Source organism: Anser brachyrhynchus, assembly GCF_964034855.1.
Source record: "Anser brachyrhynchus genome assembly, chromosome: 3".
NCBI lineage: Eukaryota > Metazoa > Chordata > Aves > Anseriformes > Anatidae > Anser > Anser brachyrhynchus.
Window position 1 is genome coordinate 57,348,688 of NC_137696.1, and position 27,682 is coordinate 57,376,369.

The 27,682-nt window shown below is 42.4% G+C and overlaps 1 protein-coding gene across 15 annotated transcripts in view; it reads left to right on the top strand.

The window, feature by feature from the left end:
* Positions 1-27,682, top strand: part of PLEKHG1 (pleckstrin homology and RhoGEF domain containing G1) — a 161,149-nt gene that overhangs the window by 94,555 nt on the left and 38,912 nt on the right. For 14 of the 15 annotated variants that reach the window (XM_080587981.1, XM_080587973.1, XM_080587974.1 and 11 more), the window contains one exon: positions 13,616-14,154. In XM_080587981.1, coding sequence (XP_080444107.1) covers positions 13,616-14,154 — 539 coding nt within the window. Of the gene's footprint in view, positions 1-7,702; positions 8,240-13,615; positions 14,155-27,682 lie in introns of those variants that run through there. The other variant, XM_080587979.1, reaches the window with a different exon arrangement.

Consider the following 27,682-nt stretch of genomic DNA (forward strand, 5'->3'; position numbering starts at 1 on the left):
AATAAAACATATATAGCAAAATAAGCATACATTTAATGTTGTGACTAAACTAGCTTAGAGTTTGCACAGTCTTCTGGTGAGCAAGATGTCATACTTTAGGAACACAGTTTGTGTCAATGTCTGTTTTCGAGTCCTAAAAATGGATTTATGTTGTTGCGCCTTAAAGGGCACAGGGGGACACTGATGTTGGAGCTGCTTCTTGGTAATTCCAATAGAAGTGGGCTGTGCTTGTTAAAAGGTACTTTTAGTAGCTGTGACTCCACCGTCTCTCTAACTCTGCCATTGAGATCTCCTACCAGTGGAGACCAACTTGGGAACTTCCCCTCCATCCATCAACGTACATGTGAACATCACAGGTTAGCCATGGAGCTCATCCAGTTTTTTGTGTTGCATTTTTCTGAGCTGCAGTCAGCTACAACTACTGCCCTGTGAAAGGCAGCAGTACGACTGCAGTCAGTTTGACTCTCATTGTTTGGTGCTCAGGCCTTCAGCCTTTGACATTGTTTTCAAAGAATTTTGCTCTGATTTCATTGGAGGGGAATGTTTCCCCCAGATTGTTTTTCTAAGCTTTGAACTATTTTGCAATTAACTTGTAATTGGCAGGATTTGTGCATAGTTTAAAATGTTTCACGTCCTTTAGTTTAGATTTTAAAGAACATGTATTCATTGAAAAAATTGGAGTGGATATTTTAATATCTTTTGGTGCTCTGTTAAGTGATGCTGATCAGTTGCAAAAGGGTTTTGGTTTACTCTCCTCACTCAACTTGTCCTGGGGAAGAATGTAACCATTTCTGTGGCATAATGGATTGTGAGATACTTGTTTCTGCATCCAAAAACATTTATAACTGATATCATCTGTGGCTGTATATAGAAACTGATGTAAAAGAAGAAAAATGATGTGGAGGAGAGCCACCATCCTTTTTCACTGAATAAAGTTAATGAAGAAATTATTTGCAAGCCCTGATTCAGTACAAGAGTCTTACTAAAAAGTTATGTTTGATCATCTGTAACTGATCAAAATTATACAAACTTCACAAATCTTTTGCCAAAATCTTTGTTAATAAAGCATTTTAATAGCTACATAATTTCTTAATACCTGTAAAAGTGAGATGCTCCTTACTGAAACCCTTCCTCTGTGAGGAATACATTATAGGCCACGCAAAAAGGGGAGAGTAGGAGAAGGCCCAGCTACTGCTCTTTCAACCTGTGCCTCTTTGTAGTAAAATAATGGTAGTCAGGGTTTCCAGAGAGATGGGGATTTGAAAAGTGAGAATGCCAGCTAATAGCTGTGGTAACAGGCTGAACGTAGCGGAATAATAGCCGTGCAGTGGCCTCTCAGCCTTGTGGTGTGCCCCAGCACTCAGTAGCGAACTTGCAGCTTTGTTTGCCCATGGAAAGCCAGGCAGGAGCAGGGAGACCCGCTTGCATCCTGCCCTGCTGGGAGAAGTGTGGAGCTCAGCCTCCCTGCCCTCCCCGGCTGCCCTACCAGCCCTGTCCTGCTGGATGCGACAGAAGTTAGCTCACTGAGGATTTACAGCTTGATGGTGTCATTTTGATCTTGGAGGAAAATGAATGTTTTATTGGGTGAGGTTTTTAAAAAATAAATAGGGACTGTGAGTGAGAATGGCTCCTAAAGATGAGGCTGGACACTGAATTACCTGGTCAGTTCCCATGTGTAAGGGCTATGGAGTTGAGAAACACTTGATGCTCTCTATAAAAACAAGAGCAACAAAAGGAATTGTTTTCTTGCATGGCTTGTTCAGAAAACTCCGCAGTTACAACACTGCTGTAATATGTGCTCAAATGCTCTGCCTCCTGCCTTCAGTGTTTCCGGGTCATGGTATTTACCTTTCTGGCAAAGTTTCTCAAAGCCTGAGCTGCGCGTTTTGGATTTGAGATTTTGATTTGGAGCCCAACTGAATATTTAAATAGAGGGATTTGCTACTTGTTTCTCACAGAAAACGAGCAAGTGGAAAACCCAAACAACAAGAAAAACAGTGGGATTAAATGTCCCTGTCTGGAAGAAAGATCCAGTGTGAAGGAGAAACCTGAGAAAAACAATTCTGATTTGCTGCACTAAGAAGGTTTGAGTAGGAGTCTATGTTTCTCTCTTCTCTGTCTCTGATTTGAGCACTGAGAAGGCAAATCTGAATTGTGCATTGACCACTGCTGGCTGTTTGGGCCACATGGACAGATTTAGATGTTGACTGGAGTTACCAGCAGTCTGAAAACTGGCCAGGGTAAAAGTGTTTGAGACGGTAAAAGAGAGGCAAGGTGGCACTGACTGTAACTGTAAAAGTAAGGCAAGCAGGAGGGTGGTGGCAGACAGTTATCTGATGTCTTTTCATGAATGTTTTCAATTTCTCTTATCTTGCTCTAAGACGTGTAGTGGTACCCTTTTACAAATGAGATTTTATGGCTCTTTTCTGTTTGTATTTGTAAGGTTTTGTTCCTCTGAGTTGACAAAAAATTGCATAATAAATCAAATGGTCAGTAGAAATTTGAAGACCACTTTTCACTGACCTTCCCTGTACAGTGATCAATGAAGATCAATTAAAATAGCTCTGAATGTAAGAGAATTCAAACTTCTAAGTCCAGTCCTTATTTTTCTGTAGGAATTGGTGAAGAAGGCATGTGGGCTCTGTAATACATGTAGCTTTTAATAAACTGACTGCCTTTCTGGTTCAAATTAAGCATTATATTGTTTTATTAAGAAGAAAGTGCAGAGAAAGTCTTGTGACTCAATGAGTCGGTCATTGTGAATTATGCACCAAATATTCACACTAGACAAGTCCAAGCCTCTAATCTGTTTGTTTCTTGCCCTGTGGCTTCGGAAGTGTGTGACTGTTGGCACTGCTAATCTTGGCTGCCGATGCGTCAGTGAATGCTGCAGGCATTAGCACCATCTGTACGTGGGTGCAGTGGCTGCACTGCAGTGGGACACTGACACCGCAGCGATCTCAGATCACCTCAATTCTTGCTTTGCTTCTTGCATACAGAAGTCCTAGGGAAAGTATTGCTTGTTCGAGAAAGGAATTTTGGTGTTAATGGCTTCTCTTCATGAAGTAGCACCTAAAAAGTAGTAGGAAGCAGCACGCTGCAATATCGCCTTAAAGTGACACTGAAAGTATTGTTAAGCCACTTCATCAAAACCTGGCCCTGCTGGAGTGGCTTTCACAGAGATACCTTATAGTTTAATGACAATATGGTAGGGGAGGACCAAAACAAGGTAGACAAGAGATCTGGATGTTAAAGGATCATCAGTAGAAAATAAGAAAATTGGATGTGACTGCACTGAAATAGGTCTCTTGTATATGATAGCAATGAGAGGTCTCATTATCGTCAATGTGAGTTACTGCTGTGACCAGTTAGTTTGTTGTCATTTGGCAATCTTAGTGTTCTGGACCTTATTGATGTGAAATACCATTCCTAGCTATGAAAGCAACAGGGTCAGAGGAACGGTGGTACACTACTGCTTTGGACTTGAATGCCTATTTGGGTTCTTATTTATTTTCATTTAAAGTGCTGTAAGATTTTAAAATAGCATTACTGTATGCTGCAAAAATCTGTTTCAGTCATTTATTAAGTTGAACACATTCCTATTGAATTAGGGTTTTCAACGAGCTATTTGCTTACTGTTATAATACCACCTTAAAATTAAGACCTGTTGTTGCATTTTAATAGAGTGGGCAAAAGAAAATTACCGATTAATTGAAAGGGCAGAGCCAGCCTGTGGTAGACTCTGGCCGTTATGGGCAGAGCGTAAGGATTTTTCTCCTCAAGAAATAAACATGAGTGCTTCTTTCTCTAGCTTTTATTTTTGTTGAAGAGAGGAAACCCAAAGGAAAGGTTTTATTTTACTGTAAATGCAAACATCTGTTAGTATGAGTCCAGTGTTATTATTACAGTTCTGTTTCAAAATTCCAGTTGCTAAACTTCCTGAGGTGCAGAGGAGGTTCCAGTAAGTGTCTTCAATTCAAAAACAAATTGAAGAAAACCTTTTGCTGGATTTAAAGGAAAATACCAAGTCTTTAAAGTTTCTGAAATTCACTTTTATTTAGAATTAAGGAGGTCAGCTATTTCAAAGATCTGGCTTTTACAAAATGTGCTTTTTTTTATTCATTTGTTTGCCTTTTTTTAAGACATTTTCAATGGAAATGTTTAGAAGTCAACAAAAAATTAGTGGCAGAAGTCAACAACAAGCTGTTAAAATGAGTTTTAAAGAACTGATCGGTTTTGCTAGATATTGTAGTTATGAGTTTGTGTTAAATTGTAAGAGATGAGTCGTATCGAGATTCCTTTTTTGTGGTCACACAATTAGATTTTTGGCTGTGACTAGTAAAAATAATCCCTAGATGCTGTCATTTCTTTTACTGCAACCGTGCATCCCTCTGTAAAGTTTATTTGCTTACTACAAGGTATTTAACATTTTTCATCTTAAAAACATTACGATGTTCTTGGTAAAGCAACCAGCACGTTGTGCTGTATAGGGATGACTAGCCAAGAACCCCAGTGTGCTTGTGCTGTAGCAGCAGGCTTTGAAGGTGGACTTCAGCTTGGTTAGATGAAGTTAGCAGTAGTATGTTGGCATGATGAGGCGTTTGCTGGGAGCAGTAGACTGATCCAGGAAGAAGTATAAAACAGACCCGATGTCCAAACACTGTTACAGTGATGTAGTGTATGATGGAGGCATAGTATTGTGGCAGCAGCAAGGCCTGATCCTGTGTGGTGCTGTGCAAAAAGAAGAGCATGTGTGGATTTTCATTCTGGTCATGGTGCGGACGTTTGAATGTGAAAATGCTTAAAAATTCAGTCAGCAGCACATTGGACACTCGCTGTTTAGTTTTCTGTAAATACCAGTACGGACAGAAAAGAAAGCTTTGATTGCATTATCATCCATGGTAGAGATAAGAACTGTGTATTTATTCCTACGTTTGTGCTCATATCAACATGTCTTCACTGAGTTTTCATTTAATCTTACTTGCTGATTTACTTACATAAACGGGCCTTTTTTTTTCCCATCTCCTTGTAGACCTCCAAAGTTCACAAGGAGATGGAAAATAATCCTTTTAAAAGGTCTATAAATGGAGCACTGGATCCATATGCCCTATTTGCGTTGCAGTACATCAGCAGCACGTGGTGGACTGTTCCTTTTTCTAGGTGTCTCTGCAGCACTGTATGCAGACCAAATATCTACTGCATTGCAGAGAGTTATTAATACATTACATTGCACTTTCAGTGAAGATGTCAATTTGTCCTTAAGCCTGAATGTACCCTGTGGTTGAGTTATGGTGTTGTGTGTTTTTTTTTCCCCTCAGTTTTGCTGAGAATAACTTATTTCTTCAGTAAATCCTTAGCCAATTGGCAATTACAGTATAACATCATTCCTAACCTCTCTAAACTCCACTTAATGTTTAAGTTTAGAAAAATCAAGGCTTTGTTCCAAAACAAAAACAGGTCACCTTTTTCAAGTCTTCATCCTCGATGCATTAATAATGCAGTCTGTGGCACTCTGCGGACAGAGGGAGGGAGGAGGAGACAGGGCAGAGAAACGAACAGAGTGCCAGCTCCTGGAAGATACTGCAGATAAACAGAAGCCAAATCCAACAGATATGAAATGATAGAAAATAAGGAGAAGTGAGGCAAAAACATTGTTTTTCTGGCACATCTATGTACTCTTTCATTGGTGATGCACATTAAAAACAAAAGGCTTTGAGTTGCTGGTATTCTGCACTGACAGATCTCAGTGCTACGCATATTTAAAGTGATTCAGGGGGGGAATTCCTTGGGAAATATTCACGTGTGGGGTAAACTTCTGCTGACATACGTGGGGATGAGAGCCAAGGCCAAATGTGGATGCATATGAGGAAGGAACAAAGCAGAACAGCGTAAGGACCTCTGCTCAGCTTCCCTCTCCTTTGCACCCACAGTAATGCTCATGGGAGCTCACTGTGTGAGTTTGGAGCCGTGGCTGGACCTCATGCTGCATCATTGCAGCCTCTGCTTGCACCTAACCCACTGAAGCAAATGTGGAAAGCTCTCTGTTGCTGGCTGCCTCTTGGTTGGTCCATTGCTGGGCTTGATTCGAGCCTTCAGAATTCAGGACGTTTGTCATTGCCAAATGACAAAGCATTTTTGCTTTGTTGCTGGTATTGCTTGTGTGTAACAGGGCAGTAGTTCACAGAAGTGATCAAGCGATGCCCTGCATCTCGCTGATGCTCTACAGATCTGCCCAAGGGTTAGCTGAAACTTCCTTCAGAGGTGCTAAAAGCTCCATGGGCAAGGTGGGCACCACGTGTGAGGGAAGCAGAGGTTCAGGGAAGTGAATTTTTGGCTTCTGACAAAGTATGTGTGAATGTTGAAGTATAGCAAATGTTCTGTGTGTTTGCCACATTGGGGTTATTTGACCAAGTATACGGGTGCTGTGGTCTGTGCGTGTGTGTGATGAGGACTCTGGGGCTGGTGTTGGACTTTCTATGCCTGTGAATATGTTCAGGATTTGCAGATACATGGTGGCCTGTCCAAAGGTCTTGCAAAAAGTGGGCCTGTGTATGTGTGCATGTATATCTTTAAACGTAAACATGCGTATGTTAGAAGAACCCTCAAAAACTACAGGAGAATGTATTTGAGAGAGAACATGTCTCAAAGATCTCTGGCGGCAGCGGGGCAATGGGTTGTAAACAGCTGATCTTTAAGCCTGGGTAAATGGGACCTCACCCTGGCAGCCCGGATGTTGAGATCAAAGCGTTTCACGGCTCTGTGAATGGCCTCAAGGCTGTCTTCACTTCCCTTTTCTACCCCCAGCCTCCTGCTGCAAGGTGTTGTTCAATGAATATGCTCTTCAGGAAAGCTCAAAATGAAGTTGAGGCCATGTTGCATGTAAGGAGAGAGGGAGTGAATGTGAAGTGTGGTTTTAAAGACTAGAGTAGCTCTTTGTGGGTTGGGGTTGAGCACACAGCTGGGAAAGCACACCTGGGAAATGGTGCCAGCAGCTGGGAACTCTTCTGACTTCCTTTGCCTCCCAGCTCCAAGTTGGAGATACCACCACCCCCTCCATGGGCCAGAAGAGTTCCCAGGCAGAGGGGCCATCATCAGCTTTCCCACCTGTCTGCGAGGAGTAGGACTGGGGGTGAATTGAATTGTCAAACTCTCGCCCCTGTCGTGCACACAGCAACTGCACCCAGCCCTGTTTCAAGATGCACAGAAATGGTTCCTCTCTGGGTTGGTAGTTTCTTTGTTTTCCTAGGTAAGTCAGTGCTATCAACGTTCAGGCAGGCATCATCCACTTTTTTTTTTTCCTGGTTACCCAGCCTGGTGATTTGGGGAGTGACTCGGACCACAGGATGTGCAGGCACCAAGCAAGGTTTTGTGATAAACCTTCTTTCTGTCTGTCTCATCTTTCTTGCTTGCATCTCTTTTCCTTTCCCCACATACTCTTGTTTTCTTCCTTCTACACTCATTTTTCTCCTTTTCTCTGTTTCTTCCTTATCCCTCTCATTTGTCCTCTCATGGGTCCCCTTCCCTTCAAAAGTCCTTTCTCTTTTACTTTGCTTCGTTGTGATTTACAACAGAGCATTTGGTGGCTCAGCATTCACATTTTCTTCTGAAAGTCTCTCCTCTGTCCCTTTAAAAAACACTGAAGTTTTGCAAACATGCTGCAAAAGCCTGTTCCTGTTTATGTAAAGGCAGAATAGGGTCCAGAACGAACCCTTTTAATTAGCGTTGCAGGTTCATGGGAGTTTCTAATATAAATACAGGAATTTCACAATGCCAGCAGGTTATTTATTTGCTTTGCATGCTTATCAATATTGTCGGCGAATCAAGGGGTCAAAGCGTAAGAAATGCCATGGAAGCATGGGCTCTATTCGCTATTTTTACAGCTTTGTGCCCGGAAAAATGGAAGTTACTGGGTGTTGCTCAGTGAAGTGTGCGTTTCAAAGTTACCCACAGCGATGCCCATTGTCCTGTCCCTGAATCGAATGATGTAATGTTTCATTTAAGGCTCTTAGCGATGCTGAAGACTCTCGGTGCACTGGGAAAAAGGCAGTGAGAAAGTTGTGAATCAGGTTTCTGTAAAGCCTTTGTGTTTAGGGTTTTGATAGATAAAAGCTGACTCATGCAATATTTCTGGCGAAGGAGCTGTACGGACTAGTAAGAGCTTCTCATTTTACCTGAGTGCCCGGTGAGGTAATTCGGGAACAGCTGAAGGCAGAGCGTGCATTTACTCCCTGCTGCACAGGTAGGTCGTGGGTTGTTCCGAGAGGATTTGAAAAATAGAGAGGACTTGTTCGTTCTCTGTGCGGGGAGCCAGAGACATTCCTCAGTGGTGAGATACTGTCGCAGAGGATTTTCCCTTGCAATAATGTTCTCGGGCATTAGCAGGCTTGGTTCTGACAGAGGCTATTCTGCTCTGAGTGTTGCATGGTGGGGAGGGCGGCTTGACAGACGGAGACGTATTAGCTGATGACTTTTTTTTCCTTCTTGTAAGATTGCTAATAAATGGGATTTCTGTTGCTCAAAGTTCAGTTAAAGTACTTGGCAATGTATCGTTCGTGACAGTTCATACTGAATTCATAATCTCTAGAGATCTCATCCTGCAAATATTGTTAACTCTCTAATGTGGCTTTGTTCACAGAGGGTATTAGTTTTAGAAGTGACATGTTCATATTCAGAAGTTAGTAACTAGTAATCTGCTGACCTTCACTTGTGTAGTATTCAGTGCAGAGAGGATATGGGGAGTGTGCTTAAGATCGTGTTGGGATCATTGTAGTGAATGTATTTTAATCTTTCTCAGGCAGATGTATAACATTTATGTTTCTAAATTGCACTGCTGCATTTGAACTTGATACTAACTGTAGAAATTGCTGTAAACAGTCCTGCTTAATTGTGTCTAAAATATAAATGGTTTCTTTGAAATAAGCAGCTATTTCAAAGAAAATACAGGAAAGGATTCTTGTAGTCTCATCACTTTTATTTAGCTGAACTTCCAGAGGATGTGAAGCCTGTAATTTCTGGTAATGTTGACTTTGCAGATAACATCTTTGGTGCTCTTTTTCATGCCGGGAGAAAGGCAACAACAATACTAATTATGAATATAAATTGACTTGTGAGTTCTTAGTCATGCACTGTATCTTAAGATGTCATATGCAGTAAACAACGTGGAGGAATAAACACCTATATTTAGACAAGGCTTGGGGATCTTTGTATTTAAATACAAAATTGACTTAGAGTGCTTTATCTTACATTGTATGCTAATGTCCTAGAGTAGCCAAGGCTGTAGAGATAATGGAAAACCATTTATCATTACTCTGACTGTAGTTACAGGCAAGAGGTGCATGTTAAAGAAAAGCAAGTGATAGAAGAGGTTTGCATGTTTCGCTGAGCATTTGTTTATGATCGCATGCTGAAAGCATTAGATAAGCTGAAAGATTTGTTTTGCATGTGGCTTCAATGTTGAAACTACTACTGCAGTTGCCTGTTGGGGTGAAATGCTGTGTTTCTTGCCCCTGCACCACTGTAGGACAGGCACAAGTTGTGGTTCTTTCTTGGGAGAGCTTTGGGGTCGTGCCATGCCAGCATGCACTGTGTGTGTGTGTGTGTCTGTCTGTCTGTCAGTGGGGTGCAGGGGACGGAGGGGAGCGGGGAGGTCTGCAGGGCTGGGGGAAGGCTAGCTGGATTCATGCAAAGGCACAAACAAGAAACGACCTTGTTCGGGGAGCGTGTTGCCTTGTGAGTCCGGACAAATGTGCAATTATCCTCCTTTCAGTGCTGAACTAACAAGTCATTACTGTTATTCGTTAATTAAAGTATGCAAATTTAAGATTTTTTTTTCTCCCCAGACTGAGTTAAATACCGTTATTCACAACTCACAAAAGTTCTCAATATTAGTTTGGCTCGTCGTTGAAAAGGCCCAGTAGACAAAGGAACGCCAGACAAAAACGCGGTGACCCGGCCAGATGTGGGTCAGGGAGCACAAGCCCTGCTCAGAGCGTGTCCTTCGCAGGAGATGTGCCGCTAGCTGGAGCTGCACAACCTGTCTGCAGCCCAATGCAGCTGGCTGCTGGGGGTGATGCTGTGAAACTGGGGAGGAAAAGGGGTGTGGGGGGGCTGTAGAGCCTTATAAATCAGTCCTTCGGGGTATCTGGGAGGTGAATTTGCTTTTTGTAATGATGAGTTTGTATCAGAGAGAAATTTGTAAGAGGTTACAGTGTTTTCAAAGGCACAGGCAGTAGAGGGCAGCTGTCTCAGCTGCGAAACGTAGAGACCAGTTTTGGGGGAGGCGGTTACCCCTGCATTAATTTATCTGTGAGGTTTTCACCAGGCAGGATGTGCAGAATTCAGGCAGTTGGCAGAAGAGTGAAGTTATTTTACGTTAAAGCTGTACCAGAGGTCTGAAAAGCCAAATTCAAACCCTGACAAAGAGAAGGATGGGCATGGGACCGCAGCAACGAACGGGATTCAGTTTCTGCATTTTCTGATGGGGTTGTGACTGGAGAAATCATCTCAACTCTCGGAACCTGGTTTCAACAACAGGGGTAATTCCACCTAGCCTCAGAGGCGTTTCTGAAGATAAACTTGTGAAACCTTGGAAGATGTTCAGATGCTGTGTTGTTGGGAAGGGCTGTGGCTTTGTAACAGGTACCTGTAGCTCAGATGGAAATTCAGGGCTAAGCTGAGCCAGGGCCCGTCCCTCAGCTCTGACTGACACTAGCAGGGTGTGCAGTGTTTGTTACAGGGCTTGAAAGCTGAGGAGGGGAGACTGCTTCCTGGTTGAGTGTCACGCCGAAATGCCCGGTTGGGCTTGGCGTGCCTTTCTGCTGAGCTTCGTGACCTGAGGTGGGCTTCCAGCAGGGCCTGGCGCTCCTCGGAGCTGATGTGTTCTGCCTGGGCTCTGCCTGGCAAAACGCCTCTCTTGGGGACAACGTGGCAGGATTTGAGCAAAGTCTGTTCGCAGAGAAGCCAAACATCCAATTTACAGCCGGAATAAGGACGAATTGAAGTAAAAAGAAACTTCGAGGCTGGTAGGCAGGATGAAGCTCTGAGGACAAAGCAGATGAAGATTCTCAAGTAGCAAATAGCTTGCTTTTTGTAATTTATACAGAAATGTGCAGGAATTTGTCTGAAAACGGAGGAACTTGAGTCAAATGTGTTGCGAGCAATTAAATAGCTGTGCCTAGCAGGGACCTGGGGCTTGCCAGGGTCAGGGAGAATGCAGGTGTTTGAGCAAGCACAGTTTAACTGCTGCAACTGATCCTTGTTGTTAGTTTTTAATAAGCAATGGCATTGTCATTAAACAAGGAAATAAATAGTTTTTGTTGTTGTTGCTTTGTTTAGGGTGTGTTAAAATCTCCCCATGTTTCTTTTTATGAGCATGTTTTATGGAAAAACTACTTTTATTCTGATTTCAGTTTCATTGACCTGAACTGTGTTTTGTTTGGTTTTTGTATTAATGAGTCTTATGGTGTTTGTGAAGCAAATATTATATATTAATGCCTTCAGGTTATCTGGGAGGCAGACAACATATCAGTGAAACAGGAAGAAAAGAGCATGGAGCGATGGAATGTAACAGGAACCCTTTATTTTCCCCCTAAACGTGGCTAATCAGGTGTTTCTTTGTTGTGTAATTTTAGTTAAAATATCTTGGAGTAAGTTAGCGGAAGGGCATCCCTGTTATCTTGTTTATCCTGTGCATTTTTCAAGGGGGTTTACATCTGCACAGTAACATTATGCTTTCTAACTGAACTTGAAAAATGATCCAAAGCTGATAACAATAATACATTCTTATCAAAAATGCATACTTTCTTATCACAAGCAATAGGAAGGCAAACATCTTTGTCCATACTGATTTTGAAACAAGAGAACTTCACTGCATTCTTCAGTTTAAAACACTTTCCAGATTTTTGCGTTATATTTTATTTTGGAGTTTATACTTTATTTGCTTAATTCAAGAAGAGGAAGAAAATACGATCCTGTGTTGCAAAAATGAACGAACATGGCATAAAGTAGGGCTGTAGTTTTTCAGACTTTAAGATAAAACCAGGGAGACAGAGGTGCCAGATCAGATTTTAGTCTAAGGGTCAATTTCTGCCCCATATAATGAGCAAATTACTCTCTGTTAATTCCATGTGTTACCTTAAGGGCAATACCTTTCCGTAACAAAAAGCTAATATCATCATCACTGAAAAATGGTAGTATTAATTACTCATGCACAAATCAAATCGTATGCATTCAAGATAGGCCAAATAAAGCAAACATTCTTTTCTGGGATTTTTTTTTGTCTGTTTACTTCTGATTTCTTCTATTTTTTATTTTTTAAATAAAAAGTAGTGTTTTTTTTCCTGTTCTGAATAAAATCCCCTCCCCCCCCGGCCCCGATCAGTGTGGGGGCGGTTTTTCCTTGTAATTTCATAACCAGTCTGCTTTAGTTTAAGAAGGGCCACCTTAAAGGTTAGGTGAGTTTAATTTGCCATTTTAAAGGCTTTATGGTTTCTTTACTGAAACCACCCTCTGGAATTCTAGTCACCAGAATGATTTTTGAAAAATTAGGTTGTTACTGGTGTAAAATAAGGACTGAGTTACACACTGTGTAGGTAGCTTCAGTATTGCTTCTCTTTTAAAATTGTCATAAGTTTTTTTTTTCACAATACTGACATACTGAGTTTCTCTGAGTCTGAGACACGTTTTTTTGTGTGGACACTGCTTACTGAAATGAAACATTGAAGTATTCAATATATCTGCAGCTGCTTTTACAGGTTCTCATTGCTGCACGGCACACAACTTGTCCAGAGAGAAATCTGCACTACATCATGGACCATGTCCTTCAGGGCATACGGTCAATAAAAAGAAAGTAGATTTGATGTGCCAACAGGAAGACAGACATCTGACTTTGTTATTGCACTGATATGAAAAACAGCTTTGGGTCAGTTCAACAAGGGGTAATATTCTGGCTTGAGCTGTACAGATTCAGAAAAACTTATTTTCCCAGTAGAAAACAGAATTATTTGGCAGCACTGTTTCCTATGGGAGTTCTTTTTTTCAGAAGCTATGTTATTTTCATTGGGAAATCATTCTGGTTTTAGTGTTTTTGTACAAGCTGCAGAGCTGGTAATTGATAACCAACTGCTTTCTGTTTCTGCTTGCCCGTGTTGGCCTTGCAGTGTTCAAAATGGAAGATACTGTCTGGTATCACTGACACAACCCTTGAGTTTTCCAAAGCCTCCAAGCCATGGTCAACTGACAGCTCGGGGGTAGCAAGGTCTCTTCCCAATAGAGTTTTTTTAACCTTAGGGAAAGTGTTTGAGTCTTATTTCTCTCCTCTGCTGAGCCTGGATGGTGCATGTGCTATCACTAAGTCCAGCACCATAGCATGTAGGGCCAAGAAAGGATGTGCCAGAAGTATATACACAAACTGGAATCATGCAATGCCTATTTAGTAGCCTCCCATGGGGGATCCCCACCACCTAAAAATGTGATCCCCAAATTATGTTGTTCTGGTTGTCTTGTGGAAAAAATAGGTTTGTCTCAATTGTGTGCAAAGCTGTAAAAATGTCTATTACCAACTGTTAAGTTACATGGAGCACCAACAGTAAGACCACTCGTTCTGTTTATTTTTTAGATGACTTCCACTTACCTCTTGATGTTTTACCAGCTGTGACGGAGGCCCTTGACTCCAAGACAAAAGGGGAAGATTTGCACCAGGAGAGCAGATCTTTCCGCTGCTGTGAAAAAAAAACCATGGACCTGTCAGACAGTGACCGTCCCGTCAGCTTTAGCTCCACTTCCTCTTCTGCTTCCTCCAGAGACAGCCACTGTTCCTTTGGAAGCAGGATGACCTTAGTTTCCAACAGCCACTTGGGCCTGTTTAACCAGGATAAAGAAACGGGTGCCATCAAGCTAGAACTAGTCCCAGCCAGACGATTTTCCAGCAACAAGCCATGCAAAAACACCCCTGCGGAGCAAGAGGATCCTGAGGAGAGCCTGGAAAAAAAGCTCAGCATGCCTAGGAAAACAGAACCAAAGGGAGTGAGCAAAAACTGTGCAATGTCCCTGGTGACAGAGCCCACCAGTCCGAAGCTCCTCTACGTAGACAGAGTTGTCCAGGAGATCCTGGAGACAGAGAGGATGTACGTGCAGGACCTGAAAAGCATTGTGGAGGTAGGAGTCTTGATTAGGTTTGAGCTAACTGTTCCATAGTGCTGTATTTAATATCTTAAGATTTTGCAGCAGGACAGATGGACCTGACTGGAACTGGTTTTTGCTGGTGACCTAAACGAGGGTCTTTATAAATTTGTGTGTGTAACATCATTGTTCTTGTTTATTTATAGTTTTGATTTGATTAGATAAATCTAAGCTGTTATTACTTGTTCATGAAGAAATAACAGAAAAAAATATCCTACAGTTGATAGGATATAGTTATAGTTAGTAGTATAATATAGATAGTTGAGTAGTGAATAAAGTGATGAATTCTTTGCAGTAACATTTATTTACCAAAAAAAAAAAAGCTTTTTTTTTTTTTTCCTGGAATATATAGCAAGAAGCAAACAGCAGAGAACCTGTTTGCCCCTTTAAAGGTTTTATCTGAAGGGTCTCCCTTTTTGATTCTTCCACCCTGCCCCCACTCCCCAAATACTAGTTCTGCAAGTTCTTTCCTGCCTTGTCAGTCTCCCTTTTGTGCAGCTCACAGCTGCAGTCTGTTCGCTCCAAAACCTTGGCCTATATTATTGAATATGGCATGTGCATTTGCTGGATAACCCTATTGTTTGTCTGTTGCATGAAGGAATTATGTTTTCTTTAGTATCAATTCTGAATGGGTGGTGACTGTAGCATGTATTAGTAGCCGTGATGCTTTTGTCCAATCCCCAGTCCAACAATATCTTTCATTTTCCCTTTCTAGTAAAGGCTAAAATGCAGCTGAGTCCTTCTGTGGATTGTTATGGTCACTCCATGTGCTTACAACTGTGCCCATCAGTCATGTTCTTTTGTGTTATTGAAGATGACAGTGAAGTCTCTCGGCTATTGTTTGTAGTCCACGTATTTAACCTATGCCTGGGTGTTACGACCACCAACAGAGAAGAATTTTTTGGGAGGTGTATGTTTGGTACACTATTTGTAGAATATATAGCTTTAAATAGCTGTATGAGCTAGTTTGCAAAAGAAAATAGCAGTCAGCTGAAGGTGACATCCTCCCCTATCCCAATCCCTTGCCCAGCAAATCACACAAAATTCATATTAAAAAGAGGAAAAGAAAAGTTAAGACTTTGGTAACAAATGGCAACAAAGGCATGCTTTGATTGTCATTCCCTCCCCAAGTTCTCACAAAGAAATCTTTTCTGCAAGGTTTTGTTGGGTTCTGTAGCTGTTGCTGTTTCTCTACCTTGAAGTTTCATTTTGGTAGTGTTAAAGGTTGTCATATGCTACAGAAGTAAGTCAGTATCTATGTGTAGTCACTGTTCACAAGGCATGACCTCAGTGTTTTTGGAAACTTTACCCCTTGTTCCTCTTCCTATGCAGTAAACTATACAACTTGAGAAACTGGAAACTATCATTAAAATCTGGAAACAAATTTTCCATTGAGAAGTAGGAAGACCAAAAAATAAAATGCTTACTAGAAACACTTCAAGCATCGCTACAGCAGATGCAGATTAAATGAAGTTGTGAAAGAACTTGAGGAATTCACCTGTGAAACGACAAGGGACATTTTCTACAGCATCTAATAAAAAAATCTTGAGGGCTTTGTGTGGCACTAGCAGCCTGTTTGAGAGATGGAGGGGTTGGCAGCGGGGCTTTATTTCAGTCGGTGTTCAGAATCCCCGGGCTCGGAAGGAGCTCCTTCCTAAATGGCGAGGGCAGTGGGGAGCCAGCTACCTCAGCCTGTGCGTGTTCTCCACTTGGTTTCAGGGGAGGGAGGTGTGACTGGAAGCATGTCACAGAGCAGCCTCTTTGTGTATGTTTCTCAAGATCCCTTTCTCCACGTGTTAGCTTAGCAATGCTGCAGTGCTCCACCTATCCAAGGGTGGTGGCTGTAAGAGGGTGGTAAGCCTCCGCAGACATCTGTAGGAGTACTGTAGCCTTTGAGGGTTTGATTATCTAGGCGTCTGTGACTTGAGGCCATTTAGTTTGGCAGCCAGATGACTGGTGCAGAGCCAAACTAAGATGAAGGGAAGCAGCTCAATCTGTCTTATTTTCCAAATAAACTTGGGTCAAGTTTTGGCAGCTAGTTAGGAAATGGGATAAGAATAGGAAAAGGAGAGCTGGGGGAAGGTCGAAGGACAAGTGCTGCCCGTGACATGTATGGAAACATGAAGGTGGGAGCTGCTGGAGGAAGGCACAAGCAAATGAACCAGTGCTAAGTGGAGAGAGTGAATAATTAGAGGAGAAACAATACAAGGAAATAAGGGAAAACCCAGGAAGTGGAAAGTTAGGGGGGAGTAGGAATTAGGTGGAACTGGAGCACTCTAGTGAGTTAGTGAGTTTTGCCGCAGACTGCAATACAAGAGCTTATGTACACAGACTAAAAATAATAATGAGGTTTTTCTCCCCTTCCTCCTTTTTTGTTGTTGTTGTGGAGAGTTGGAGGAGATGCAAAGCAACCCAAGTAGAAAGAGCTAGCAACTGAAATAATGTCAGACTGAGGATGGCATGAGGACAAAAAGGGAGAAATGAATAGGTACTATTTTAAATGCCCTCTGACCCCAGCTGAGAGCTGTTGCTACAGGCTTTTTGTCCTGCAGTAATGGGGATTTGCTGACATTACCTTCTCTGTGGACAATGGAAATATACTTGAAAGGAGCATGTTCTCACTGTTGTTTCCAGAACTTTGAAATGTGCTCCAGCTCTACAGCTGAGATGGTTTTAAAACTGAAGTCTGTGAATCCACGCTCTAAATTTCTAATGCAGAGCAAGGCATGTTTGCCTGTGATGTGCCATCAAGTATTTTTGCTTTTTTTTTTTTTTAATACATCTATGCACCTAAACAGTTGTCATGTTGTGCCAAGAGATATGAAGAGGTAGAGGAGTTCAGCCCCATCTAGCACGTCACATTAACTTGTGAAAGGAGGAACCCAAAGCCACACAGAATCACAGATTAGTTGAGTTTGGGAGGGACTTCTGGAGGTCATCTGGTCCAAACTTCCTGCTCAGGTTTGGCCACAAAGAGCCACTTGCCCAGAACAATGTCCAGGCAGCTTTTGAAGATCTCCAAGGAGGGAGACCCCACAACCTCTCTGGGCAACCTGTGCCAGTGTTTGGTCACCCGCACAGCACAGAAGTGCTTCCTCATCTTCAGAGGGAGCCTCCTGTGTCCCAGTTTGTGTCCATTGCCTCTTGTCCTGCCACTGAAAAGAGCTCGTCTCCGTCCGCTCTGCACCCTCCCTTGAGGTATTTGTGTGCATTGATGAGATCCTCCCGAGCCTTCTCCAGGCTGAACAGTCTCAGCATTTCCTCCTATGAGAGGTGCTGGTTCTGGACTCAGTATTGCACCCTGGGGTACACTGCTAGTTACTGGCCTCCAACTAGACTTTGTGCTTTTGATCACCTTCTGGGCCCGTTCATTCAGCCACTTTTCAATCCACCTCACTGTCTACTCATATATCAGCCGCTTGTCTGTGAGGATCTTACGGGAGATGGTGTTGAAAGTCCTCATGAAGTCCAGGCTGACAATAACCACTGCTCTCCCCTCATCTACCCAGCCAGTCCTTTCATCGTAGGAGGTTATCAGGGTAGTCAAACATGACAGCCCCTTGGTGAATCCGTGCTGACTGCTCGTGATTACCTTTGTGTTCTTCATGTGCCTGGAAATGGTTTCCAGGATTTTGTGTGTAAGACATACACAAATGACCCATTAACATGAATGGTGTGAAATTGCTTGTAGGATCCTGGTACTATTCATTGTATTCAAGTTCATTCATTACTAGTTAGCCTATGATAGTACTTCAGGGAGTATCTTTTCAACCTGTGTAATCCTTAGAACATGTAGTGTTAGCATGCTCCCCATAAAAGACTATGGAGCGAATGGGGAAAAATAGGATTTCACCCCTTTGGATGTTTTCATTGACCCAATGTTGTTAAAGTAAATTAAAAAGGCATAGATTTTGACTGGCTTTTGAGTATCCAGGTGGTCTTTTTTATAAACAGTGCCAAACTGTCAGATACGGGTAGAAATCAACTTCAAAGGACATGGCTAATGTGATCTTTAACTGATACTGGAGGTCTGCTGAAGTTCTCCAGCTTTTCAATTGAAGTATTTCATTGGTTTAGGATGAGTGAGAGGAGGCCGTACGGGCACTACTTGGCTCCCTGTGCCTCAGGACATGCTTTAAAACAACTGCTTTTCTAAGCAGTACAACCATTTTGTATGTGACCTGGAAGAGCAGTTGAATTATTGTTTTGAGGAATGCTGCTGTGATTCTTGCACAGGCAAGCATTGTAACAAGGATAGACTGAACATTGTTTGGTGTGTTCTATCAGATGATCTGTTAAGGGTATTTAAATTTTGAATTAGTACAGCTTGAAGCGTGTTTCAGGCAAGTTTATGATGAGAAATCGGATACCTTGGCTTCCTGCTTATGTCATGCTGACAGGTGTACTGGTCAGGGCAAAACCTGCAGACTTTCTCTTCTTCAGGACCCAGCCTGACTATTTCAAATAGCAGTCTAGTTAGGATATTCGTAAACTTCAATTAGAGTCACTTACTCAAGCAGCATCTTTTTTCCTGAGTAAAATGCTTCCCCTGAGTTTATAATAAAATTTGGTACTTTGTACCTGTGTTTCACAGAAGTTAGAAGCCCATGCTCTTGTACATGGCATAAAATAGCTGTAGAAAATGACTATATCTGGCATGTTATGTTAAATATACTCTCACAGTGAAACTCAGCCATTTGATACAAGAACTCATCAGGAAAATAATGCCATTAAAAAGTTGTTGTCGTCTATACAGACCAGTAACTAGAGTGGGGCGAAGTATAATTTGTTAGTGCATTGCACAAATACTTGATGCAAATGGAGGCTGAGCTTCAGGAATCTTGAACTGTATCTGAAGTCAGGGAGACTTCATTTGTATGAATGAGTTTCTCTATCCTTTCACTCCTGACATGACGTTTTTTAAACCATCCCTTCTAGACTAGTTGAAGTCTCTCTTCTGTCTCCTCTCCCTGTGCTGTCTCCTCTCCATACCTTTTGTCCCGTCTCTCTCTCTCTTTTTTTTTTTAATACTTAAGACTCCTTATTTAAGCCTTTGTACCCAGAAAGTCCTGCTCTCTGCAGTCTACTGCCTGTAGTGTTCACACCCATCTATCACCTGTTTTTTCGCTGTAATCCCATCCTCATCAGTCCATGGTGTCACATTTCCTCATGTGATTTATCACTTTTTGATCTTTCTCTTTTCCATGTTCTTAGTCTCTGCTGCCTCCAGATCTCTCCCCACAGCCCTCTTGCCTGATCTGAAGGTGCTCTCAAATAGCTTGTCACAGTCTTTTTGCCAGGCCCATCATTGTTCTCCTCTCTCTATACCTCAGCTTCTCACTAGGTGTTTCTTTTCTCCTGACATCATTTTCATCATTCCAAATTTTTCTGCCCTCTAAGTTCTGCTGACATTCAGTCTCCATCTCCTGGTGTCCATCAGGCTTCAGTCCCATTTTCTCCCTCCCACCTTTTTGTAGGACTCCGCTGTGTCTCCTCTGGCCTGGAACTGCACAGCATGCTTCTCCATGTTGCAGAACATTTGCAGAGGGTCACTGAGACACAGGAACGATCTTTTTCCCGTTCTTCCTTCAGAGGAGCAGATCTGAACCAGATGTGGGTTTTAGCATCCAAGAATGGCAGTTGCTGATGAAGAGCTAGTGAGTCCTGAGCTGAAACACGCAAAGGATCTTTGCTAAAAGTTCCTATTGGGAAAACATGAATTTGAGGGGTTTCACTTCCCACCCCTCCATCTATGTTCAACTGTGGGAAGGTTTGCACAATGGCAGCAAAAGGCATACTCTGAAACAGAGTCTCCATTATGCTCCCATCTGCTCCTGCCCCTCCTTGAAATGCCAGGGGATGTTGCATGCCCCTGCTAGTCAGCCTGGGGGTGCTCGTCTTCTCAGAGGGGAAAGGTCAACAAAATTTTTCAACATGAGCAGGAAAGTGTGCTTTCAGTTCTTTCTGAAAAAGGCCTGGGGGTATGCTCTTCCTGAAATTGCCTAAAACAACTCAGCAAGGAGGCAGGCTTCTGGCGTAGAAAGCTTTATCCAAGGTGAGCAAGTTTGACAAAGTTAGATCCTCCTTGCAGGATGGGGAGAAGCCTTGTAAAGGGAAACATTGGAAATCTGATGGTGTTGTGGCATCAATGGAGGCTCCAAGGGAGGCTTTTCTGGGAGGAAGTCAGTATCGGAGTTTTATTGTTCCAAGTTTCCTGCCACCTTGTTCTGCATTTAGAGGATGTCTCTTTCTACATTTCAGGCAGTTAGTTAAAAACATGACTCTGAAGACTGCGGTGTGCTCATTGTCACTTCTTGTGGTGTGTCAGTAAAAATATAGCTGCCGGGTTGTGCACTGGGTTGTTGGATAGCATAGCTCTAAGAAACTTAATTCCTCTTATCAGGTGGGAATCATGATATAGCTAATGCAGCTGCAAAAGTTTGTTCCCACATTATCCTCAATCTCCCTGTATGCAATCTCTTTTCCTAAGGCCGCTAACTTACATGCCTGAGGACAGTGCCTTTAGATTACTGACATAAATTGCATGTGTTATGGGAGGAGTACCTTTGTTTTGCAGCATTCTGGCACCCACCAAAAAAAAGAACTGGTTCTTATTAGCACTGCCCTTTCTGAGCATTTAGTAGATGAGAAGTTTCAGAGTGCTTCAATGGAAAGTTTACTGAAGACTACTGGGAAAGTTAACTGTGGTGTGAGAGGATGCACTGGTCTCTCTTGTATAAGCAACCTGAATTTTGAGGCACTGCTGTAATCAGCAGGCAGTAATGATGGCATTCTGAATTTTACATCATTTTTATTTCACCCTTTTTAGGGAGCAGTGGTCTCCCAATTAGTGTTGTTTGTTCTGCTCCCCCCCCCAGTTCATTAAGGCCAGAAGTTAGCATATGACATCAGTGGTTGTAGAGCAGGGGAGCGATACTTTAGCTGCATGTATAAGCACTGCTGTTCTGCAAGTCTGGTCCATCCGACAAAGATTGCTGGCATGCTTCATTTATTTGTCTTCAATCTCCAGCACAAAAGAGAGAGCGCAGGTGTTGGGTGCATGATTTTTAACCAGTTTTCTTTAATTTCCTCATTAATAGAATGATGATTTTGAAACAGGCTCTCCTTGGTGGGACCGGCTGCAGAGCCTGTCCCATACAGCATGCAAACATAATTCAGTTTAGATTTAAGTGTTCAGAGTGAAATTCTTCTTTCTTTGAAATTTGTCTTGCTATGACTTTGAAAAGTAGTTAAATGCAGATTGGCTTACCTTTAGCACTTATGCTGTTCTTTCTGACTAGGAATCGGTCCTTAATGCTTGGAGAAAATCTGGATGAGCAATTTAAATTACCTGCAAAGCAAATATTATGATAGTGACAGTGATAACTTTAACTGTGGTTAGTGTTCCTTTGAGCTGATGAATTTTCCCACTGCTTGTTTCTCATCCATGAGAAAGAGCTGTGTCAAATTCAGATCGACCTCCTCAGGGATAAAAAGCAAGGAAAGGATTTTCCAGTAGTGTTGAGATATGATAGCTGAAACTAAATTGTGCTTGACTATCTCAGTGCATATCTAAAAGACCTTCTTTACGTCAGCCTAGTTTATCCAGAGTTACATCAGTATAAATTGGAGCAGAAAATGTTCCACTTAAAAATCAGTAATAAATTTGAAGGCAGCTCTATAGGAGAGCTCCAATGTGTTGTCTTGTTTCTGGATTTGTTGTTTACAAATCAAGACTGTTTTCTCCACTGGAGATTGTTGAAAGGTGAGGTGTCTAGTAGCAACACCAGGTTTGTTACTGAACAGGTGTAAAAAGCTGTTCTGGCTACCTTTGAGAAATTTATAGTTAATAAGACAAGACTACTTTTTTCCGAGGCAGTAGGACTGTCCAGTTTTTCAGGTGGACATCTTGCTTCCCGGATGTGAGCCATATTAAGCAACCTAAAACAACCAAAAATGTTGGAAGTATACATTAAATATTGTTTATGTTTGTGTCTTAAATAATCTTAGGTAAAGTTGTTTCTGAAACTTAAAGATCTTGAACAAAAATATTTTGCCAGCTATTTATGTGGGATCGTATGCACCCTGAAAAGAAACCATACCAAAACCAAAGGCAAAAAAAAAAACCTAGAACTTGTTTTTCTGGGCATGTGAGAAGCATTCTGGATTTTGGAAAAAAGATTGTTTATAGTTGTACAGTAGGAATATAGTGTTGTGAGCAACCAGAAATAACCTAGCTGACCACTTACGTGATGAGAGAAGTGCTTATATTGTGACATGAACATGGAGCCATTTGTGTACTAACCTCACGTGAAATATGTAAAGTCATGATTAAATAGATGGATGCGTGTTTTTTCTTAACTGCGTTATCACTGCACAGTCTTACTTCTGCTAGTAATATTCGTTAATATCCTTTATCCAGCACATATATAAAAATACTTTATTCTGAGTATTTGAGAGATGCTGGATAAAATGTCAGCACTGCCTTGCGTTTTCTGCACCTGAACTTGACATCTAGCTTTTATCTTAGGCCAAGGCCGTAGAAGCTTTTTGAGTCAGAGACACATTGCAGAGCTTTGGTGTATGGATGGACTGCGTGCATCACGGCAGTACAAATACATAGCCGTAACTTTGCGTTGTAGGTCAGCTCTGCTTGGACAGCACACAAAAGTGAGTTAGGCTGCGGTTATAAATGAGGTGTCAGTAAATGCAGTGTTAGTCTTTTCTAGGCTCTGGGTGGAAGATGAGCAGCAGCGATAGCTGCTGCTGTGCCAGCAAGCTAAAGAATGGCTGAAAAGCCTGACTGCAGCTGCTGGTGGACTCCTCTTTCAGCAGTGAGTACATCGCTGGGCTCTGCTGTCTGCAGCCTCCTATATGCTTTCTAAATGCTTACGAAGATGATTAAGGGATTACGAAGATGATTAAGGGATTGGAGCATCTGTCCTATGAGTAAAGACTAAACGAGCTGGGCCTGTTTAGCCTAGAGAAGAGGAGACTGAGAGGGGATCTCGTCGATCTCTACAAATACCTGAGGGGGCCATGTAAAGACTATGGGGCCAAACTCTTCCCAGTGGTGGCCAGTGACAGGACAAGGGGTAATGGGTATAAATTGAACCACAGCAGGTTTCATCGCCATATGAGGAAGAACTTCTTTACAGTTTGGGTGACAAAGCACTAGAACAGGCTGCACAGAGAGGTGGTGGAGTCTCCCTCTTTGGAGATATCCAAAACCTGCCTGGATGCCATCCTGCGTAATATGCTCTAGGTGACCATGCTTGAGCAGGGGGGTTGGACTAGGTGATCTCTGGAGGTCCCTTCCATCCTCAACCGTTCTGTGACTCTGTAAATGCAAACGAATAAAATAAAAGGGTAAAAGTTAATCTTCTGTTCCGGAAAGCTCTATTCTTTTCCTTTTGGAGGGGGGAGGTAAGGAGAAGTTAAATAGGGAATGCACAGTTTAGGAGCGTGTGTGGTCTGCAAGGGATCCTGAGCATGAAACTTTGTTCCTCTCACTACATTGAGGCTGGACCGTGAGGTTATATTACTCTTCAGTGGGATGCATAGAGCCCTGTTGTCATTTAGAAAGTTACAAAGGATGGCCCTGTTAACCTCTGCCTTGCGGCTGCCATTTGCTCACTGGCAGCGGATGGGGAGCTCTGAAGAGCGGTGCGGTGGCTCTGGGCAAGCAAGCCTGGCAAGGGTGGGTAGCACAACCAGGAAGAGTAGGGATGAGAGCTGAGAGGCAGGAGAGAGGAGGTGCAGGCTTATGCCGCAAAGTTCTCAGTAAATATTTAAGTGCTTAATAAGATGATGTATTTTTTGCACAATGATTGGGATTTCTGAAATTTGGAAATTATATCTTAAATAGAAACAAACTACTGAGACTGCCGCCAGCCCATAGTTTCTGGAATTTTAATAACTTATTATGACCATTTCCCTTCTGGTCCATGAAAATATCTGACCATTTTAAATTTGTTTTATCATCGTTATTAAACATTACTTATTGGTGAACTGTGTTCTTCTAGTAACCCATGCCCTTTAAACTTGAAGGCTTAACAGACGGCATAGCACTCTGTCTTTTTTCCTTCTCACCACTCCCATGGATTAAGGTGTGGTGCTAGCTGCAATTTTTTGTGGTTTCATGAGAAGACCATTTTGCAAATAAGATACTTTCTTAAATTTTCGGTTGAAAACCACTCACTGCTATAACCTCCCACTTCATTGCTGTTCATATATGACTGATAAAATCCATCAATAAATCTCTGGGAATCGTGTGGTTACTAAGGTTAAGATAAACACATGTTTAGGATGTGTGCACGTTTTCTCCATCATGCTGGGTTTGCATTTTCATTCTTTGGAAAACAGACTGTTGCAGTTTCCCTTCTTGTGTTTTAAAATAAACAAGTATTTTTTGGAATGCCTTATTTAACTTGCAGGGATATCAAGATCACCTTAGATGGCAACATTCATTTGCCATACAAACCGGGGAGAGTTTGTGTAATGGGCAATAGTCTACAGCATAAGATTCAGGTTCCTTTCCTTGTTGAGTCCCACATTCAAGGACCAAATACACCTTACAAAATTTCTGTGCTTTGCTTGACTCTGGTTTAATAAGGTTATAGTCAGAGTAAGCACTGTTGTGAGGATTAACGTAAATATCCTGAAGAACTTTGAGATTCCTTTTTTTTAGAATTCATAATCATTGCACATTTCTAGCTGATACTTTTTTAAAAAAGCACTAGCTTATCGAATGATGATGGTGATTTATTCTGATGATGTCAAGCCTCGTTGTAGCCTTTGATACAGAAGTCTGTAGAGTACTTACTTCATCTGCCTAGTGACTACAAACAGACATCCTAATAGCTGGTTAATGTTTTCATTTGGCTGTCCTTACTGTTGTAGCTTATTTCTTCTGTGTTTCCTCATATCTTTAGGAAGCCAGTTGGATGGGGGCCTCACGTAGCTCTTCAATGACATGTCAGTAAACTACTGATAGCATTTGTTATCATCCCATGATCTCCATCTGCTCTCTGAATTTACGTCTTATCATACCTCTGAGTAGCAATTCTTAGTGCCAGCTTCTGGGCAAAATTCCTGTAGCTGTGATTTATCAGTCAGTGCTTGCTGATATCCGAAGATAAACATGGAACGTGGTTTTAATCAGTGGGTTACGACTTCAATAAGTTAGCGTGTTGAAGTGCGTAAGTGGCATTACATGTGAGTTTCTGTTCCCAGTGACTTACCCATATCATCTTCAGAGATGATGGACGATGTAGGGGACTTGTCTGTGCATGATCCATGAATCCCAGTTTCACATTGAGTGCTTTTAGTGCATCTCTATCAAATTACACCTTGATTTAATTGACAGCCTGCCTTCCAGGGTGTCTTTTTAGGATGGGAGATTTTGGCATGAAATACCTGCAGGTGAACAGGGGAATATTATTAAACTTTGATTGTATTTCATTCAAGCAAAAATTCACTTCTGCTAAGAAGGCAAAATCCATGAAAGCAGTCCATCCTTGAGGTCCTGATACCAGGTCTCCTGGTTGCTGCATTGTTGACATTGACATGCCCTAGAAATTTTCAGGCTTTGTATGCAGCCCTGTGCATGCTTATTCTGTACGCAGGCACAACTGCTCAAAGGCAGCCTAAACCAAAGAGCGAGCGTGTTTTAGAGGTGCAAGGCATAGTGTTAGGACTCGGGAATTTGTCACAGCTAATTTTGGCTGGCACGTACTCCCACTGTGGCTTCCCATGCATGCAGAAGAAGCCAAGGCAACCTACCAGAGGTCACTACTTCCAGTCCTTAGTATCTGCAAATGAGGTGGTGTTGTAACATCTATAAGATGAGGGAGGGAGGCATGTTGGTTGTAGAAAAACTGTTGCTTGAGAATAACGATGTGAAAAAAAATACCCTTTTTTTGTTCTGTAGATGAAAGTTAAGTCGATACAATGCTCTGTAAACATCATATCCTGTAGACCCCTAACTGTGGGAAATGCAAGGAGAAGCCTGTCATGGTCACCTTACTCTGCAATGTTGAACAGTGGAAAGAAAACTGAAATGCGCTTCTCTATTTTTAGTCTTTCTTCATATCATGTTCTCACGAGTGCTCTCACCATCAATCTTTGCCCCGCTGCATGCAGTCTGTGGGCAGTATCGTCTTACTGGATCACCACGCCGGCTTTACTGCTGTAATCTGTAGGCTGTAAGCCGGCTGCATGTGTAAATTGGCTATGCCAAGGAAGCTGGCCATAAACAAAGGTGAGTTTATACAGCTTCCTCCACCACCTCCATCCACGTGGTGCCTGGGGAGAGGCCTGATATCAGCAGGGCAGCATCCTGCTGCTTCAGACTGCTGTTCTGTGTGGAAATCGGAGAGGAAAGGGATCGGTCACAAACCACACGTAGTAATGGATTGTGTAAAACATGGGGCTTACCTCTACCATTCCTCTTCGGAGGCTTGCTGGCTGTCGGCGGTGGGATGTATTCTCCTCGCCCTTCTCCCCTGACAGCAGGGTTAGGTTGCTGCCAGCATGGGGCGGCTGTGTGGGAGCCCACAGACAAGGCCGTGGGGAGCCGAAATCGCCACAATGGCAGGGCTTTCTCTGCCAGCACAAAGTGTCCGTTTTATGTTCAAGGTCCTAGGGTACATGAAGGGAAATAAGGGAATAGGAGGTGCCCGGCACCCAGGAACTTTCTGCTCTCCTTGCTGGCGTGAGCAGAAGAGGCCGTGTGGCTTTGCTTAGAGCTCTGAGCCTGGATTTTCCTCACACAGCCCCTGGCTCCAGCAATCAGCTGGTGGCAGGGCTGTGCCCTGCTGTGCTTAGCCCCAGGTGGGTGCTGTGCTTTCAGACCTGTTCATGCTTTGGCCTACATCTGGGTTTGTCTGCTTCAGATATCTGTAAAAATACTGCTACTAATAAAAATCTGCACTAGGTGGAAAGACATGCTCACAGAAATTTCCTTCTTTATTTAATTCCAGTTTTGCATGTAGAGATGTCCACTATATGGTGGACGGTACAAGATTTTATTTTTTTTAAAGTTTGATTTACTGGTGACATTAATATGTAACATGTGGCAGAAATAAAATACAGGGTTTTATAGTAATCAAACTGCATCTACAGTTAAAAAAAATGCTCGTATTAATAAAATATAAGTATTTATCTGTATTGGCCTGTTGTATGACAGCATGACTGTTGCTTACAGCCTAAGATAGTGGTTGTGTTACTCATGGGAGATGGAGATACCTGCTGCAAGCTAGCAAATCCTCACCATCCCAGGAAAAATTTGAAAAGTTGCTCCTCTCTCTGTTGAATCAAACAGGTAATGCATTGAAGCACAGCTGCTGCTGCTCCTGCTTCTCCTGCAGAGGAACTCCCGAAGCAGGAAGTTAGGGTGCTAATTATCTTGGTGGGTATGGGTTTCTGCCTTCCACGTGAGAACACGTCAGGCTCTCTGGTGAGGGCTGAAAACAGCAAGGGCTTTGAAAAGGGGCTGGCAGCT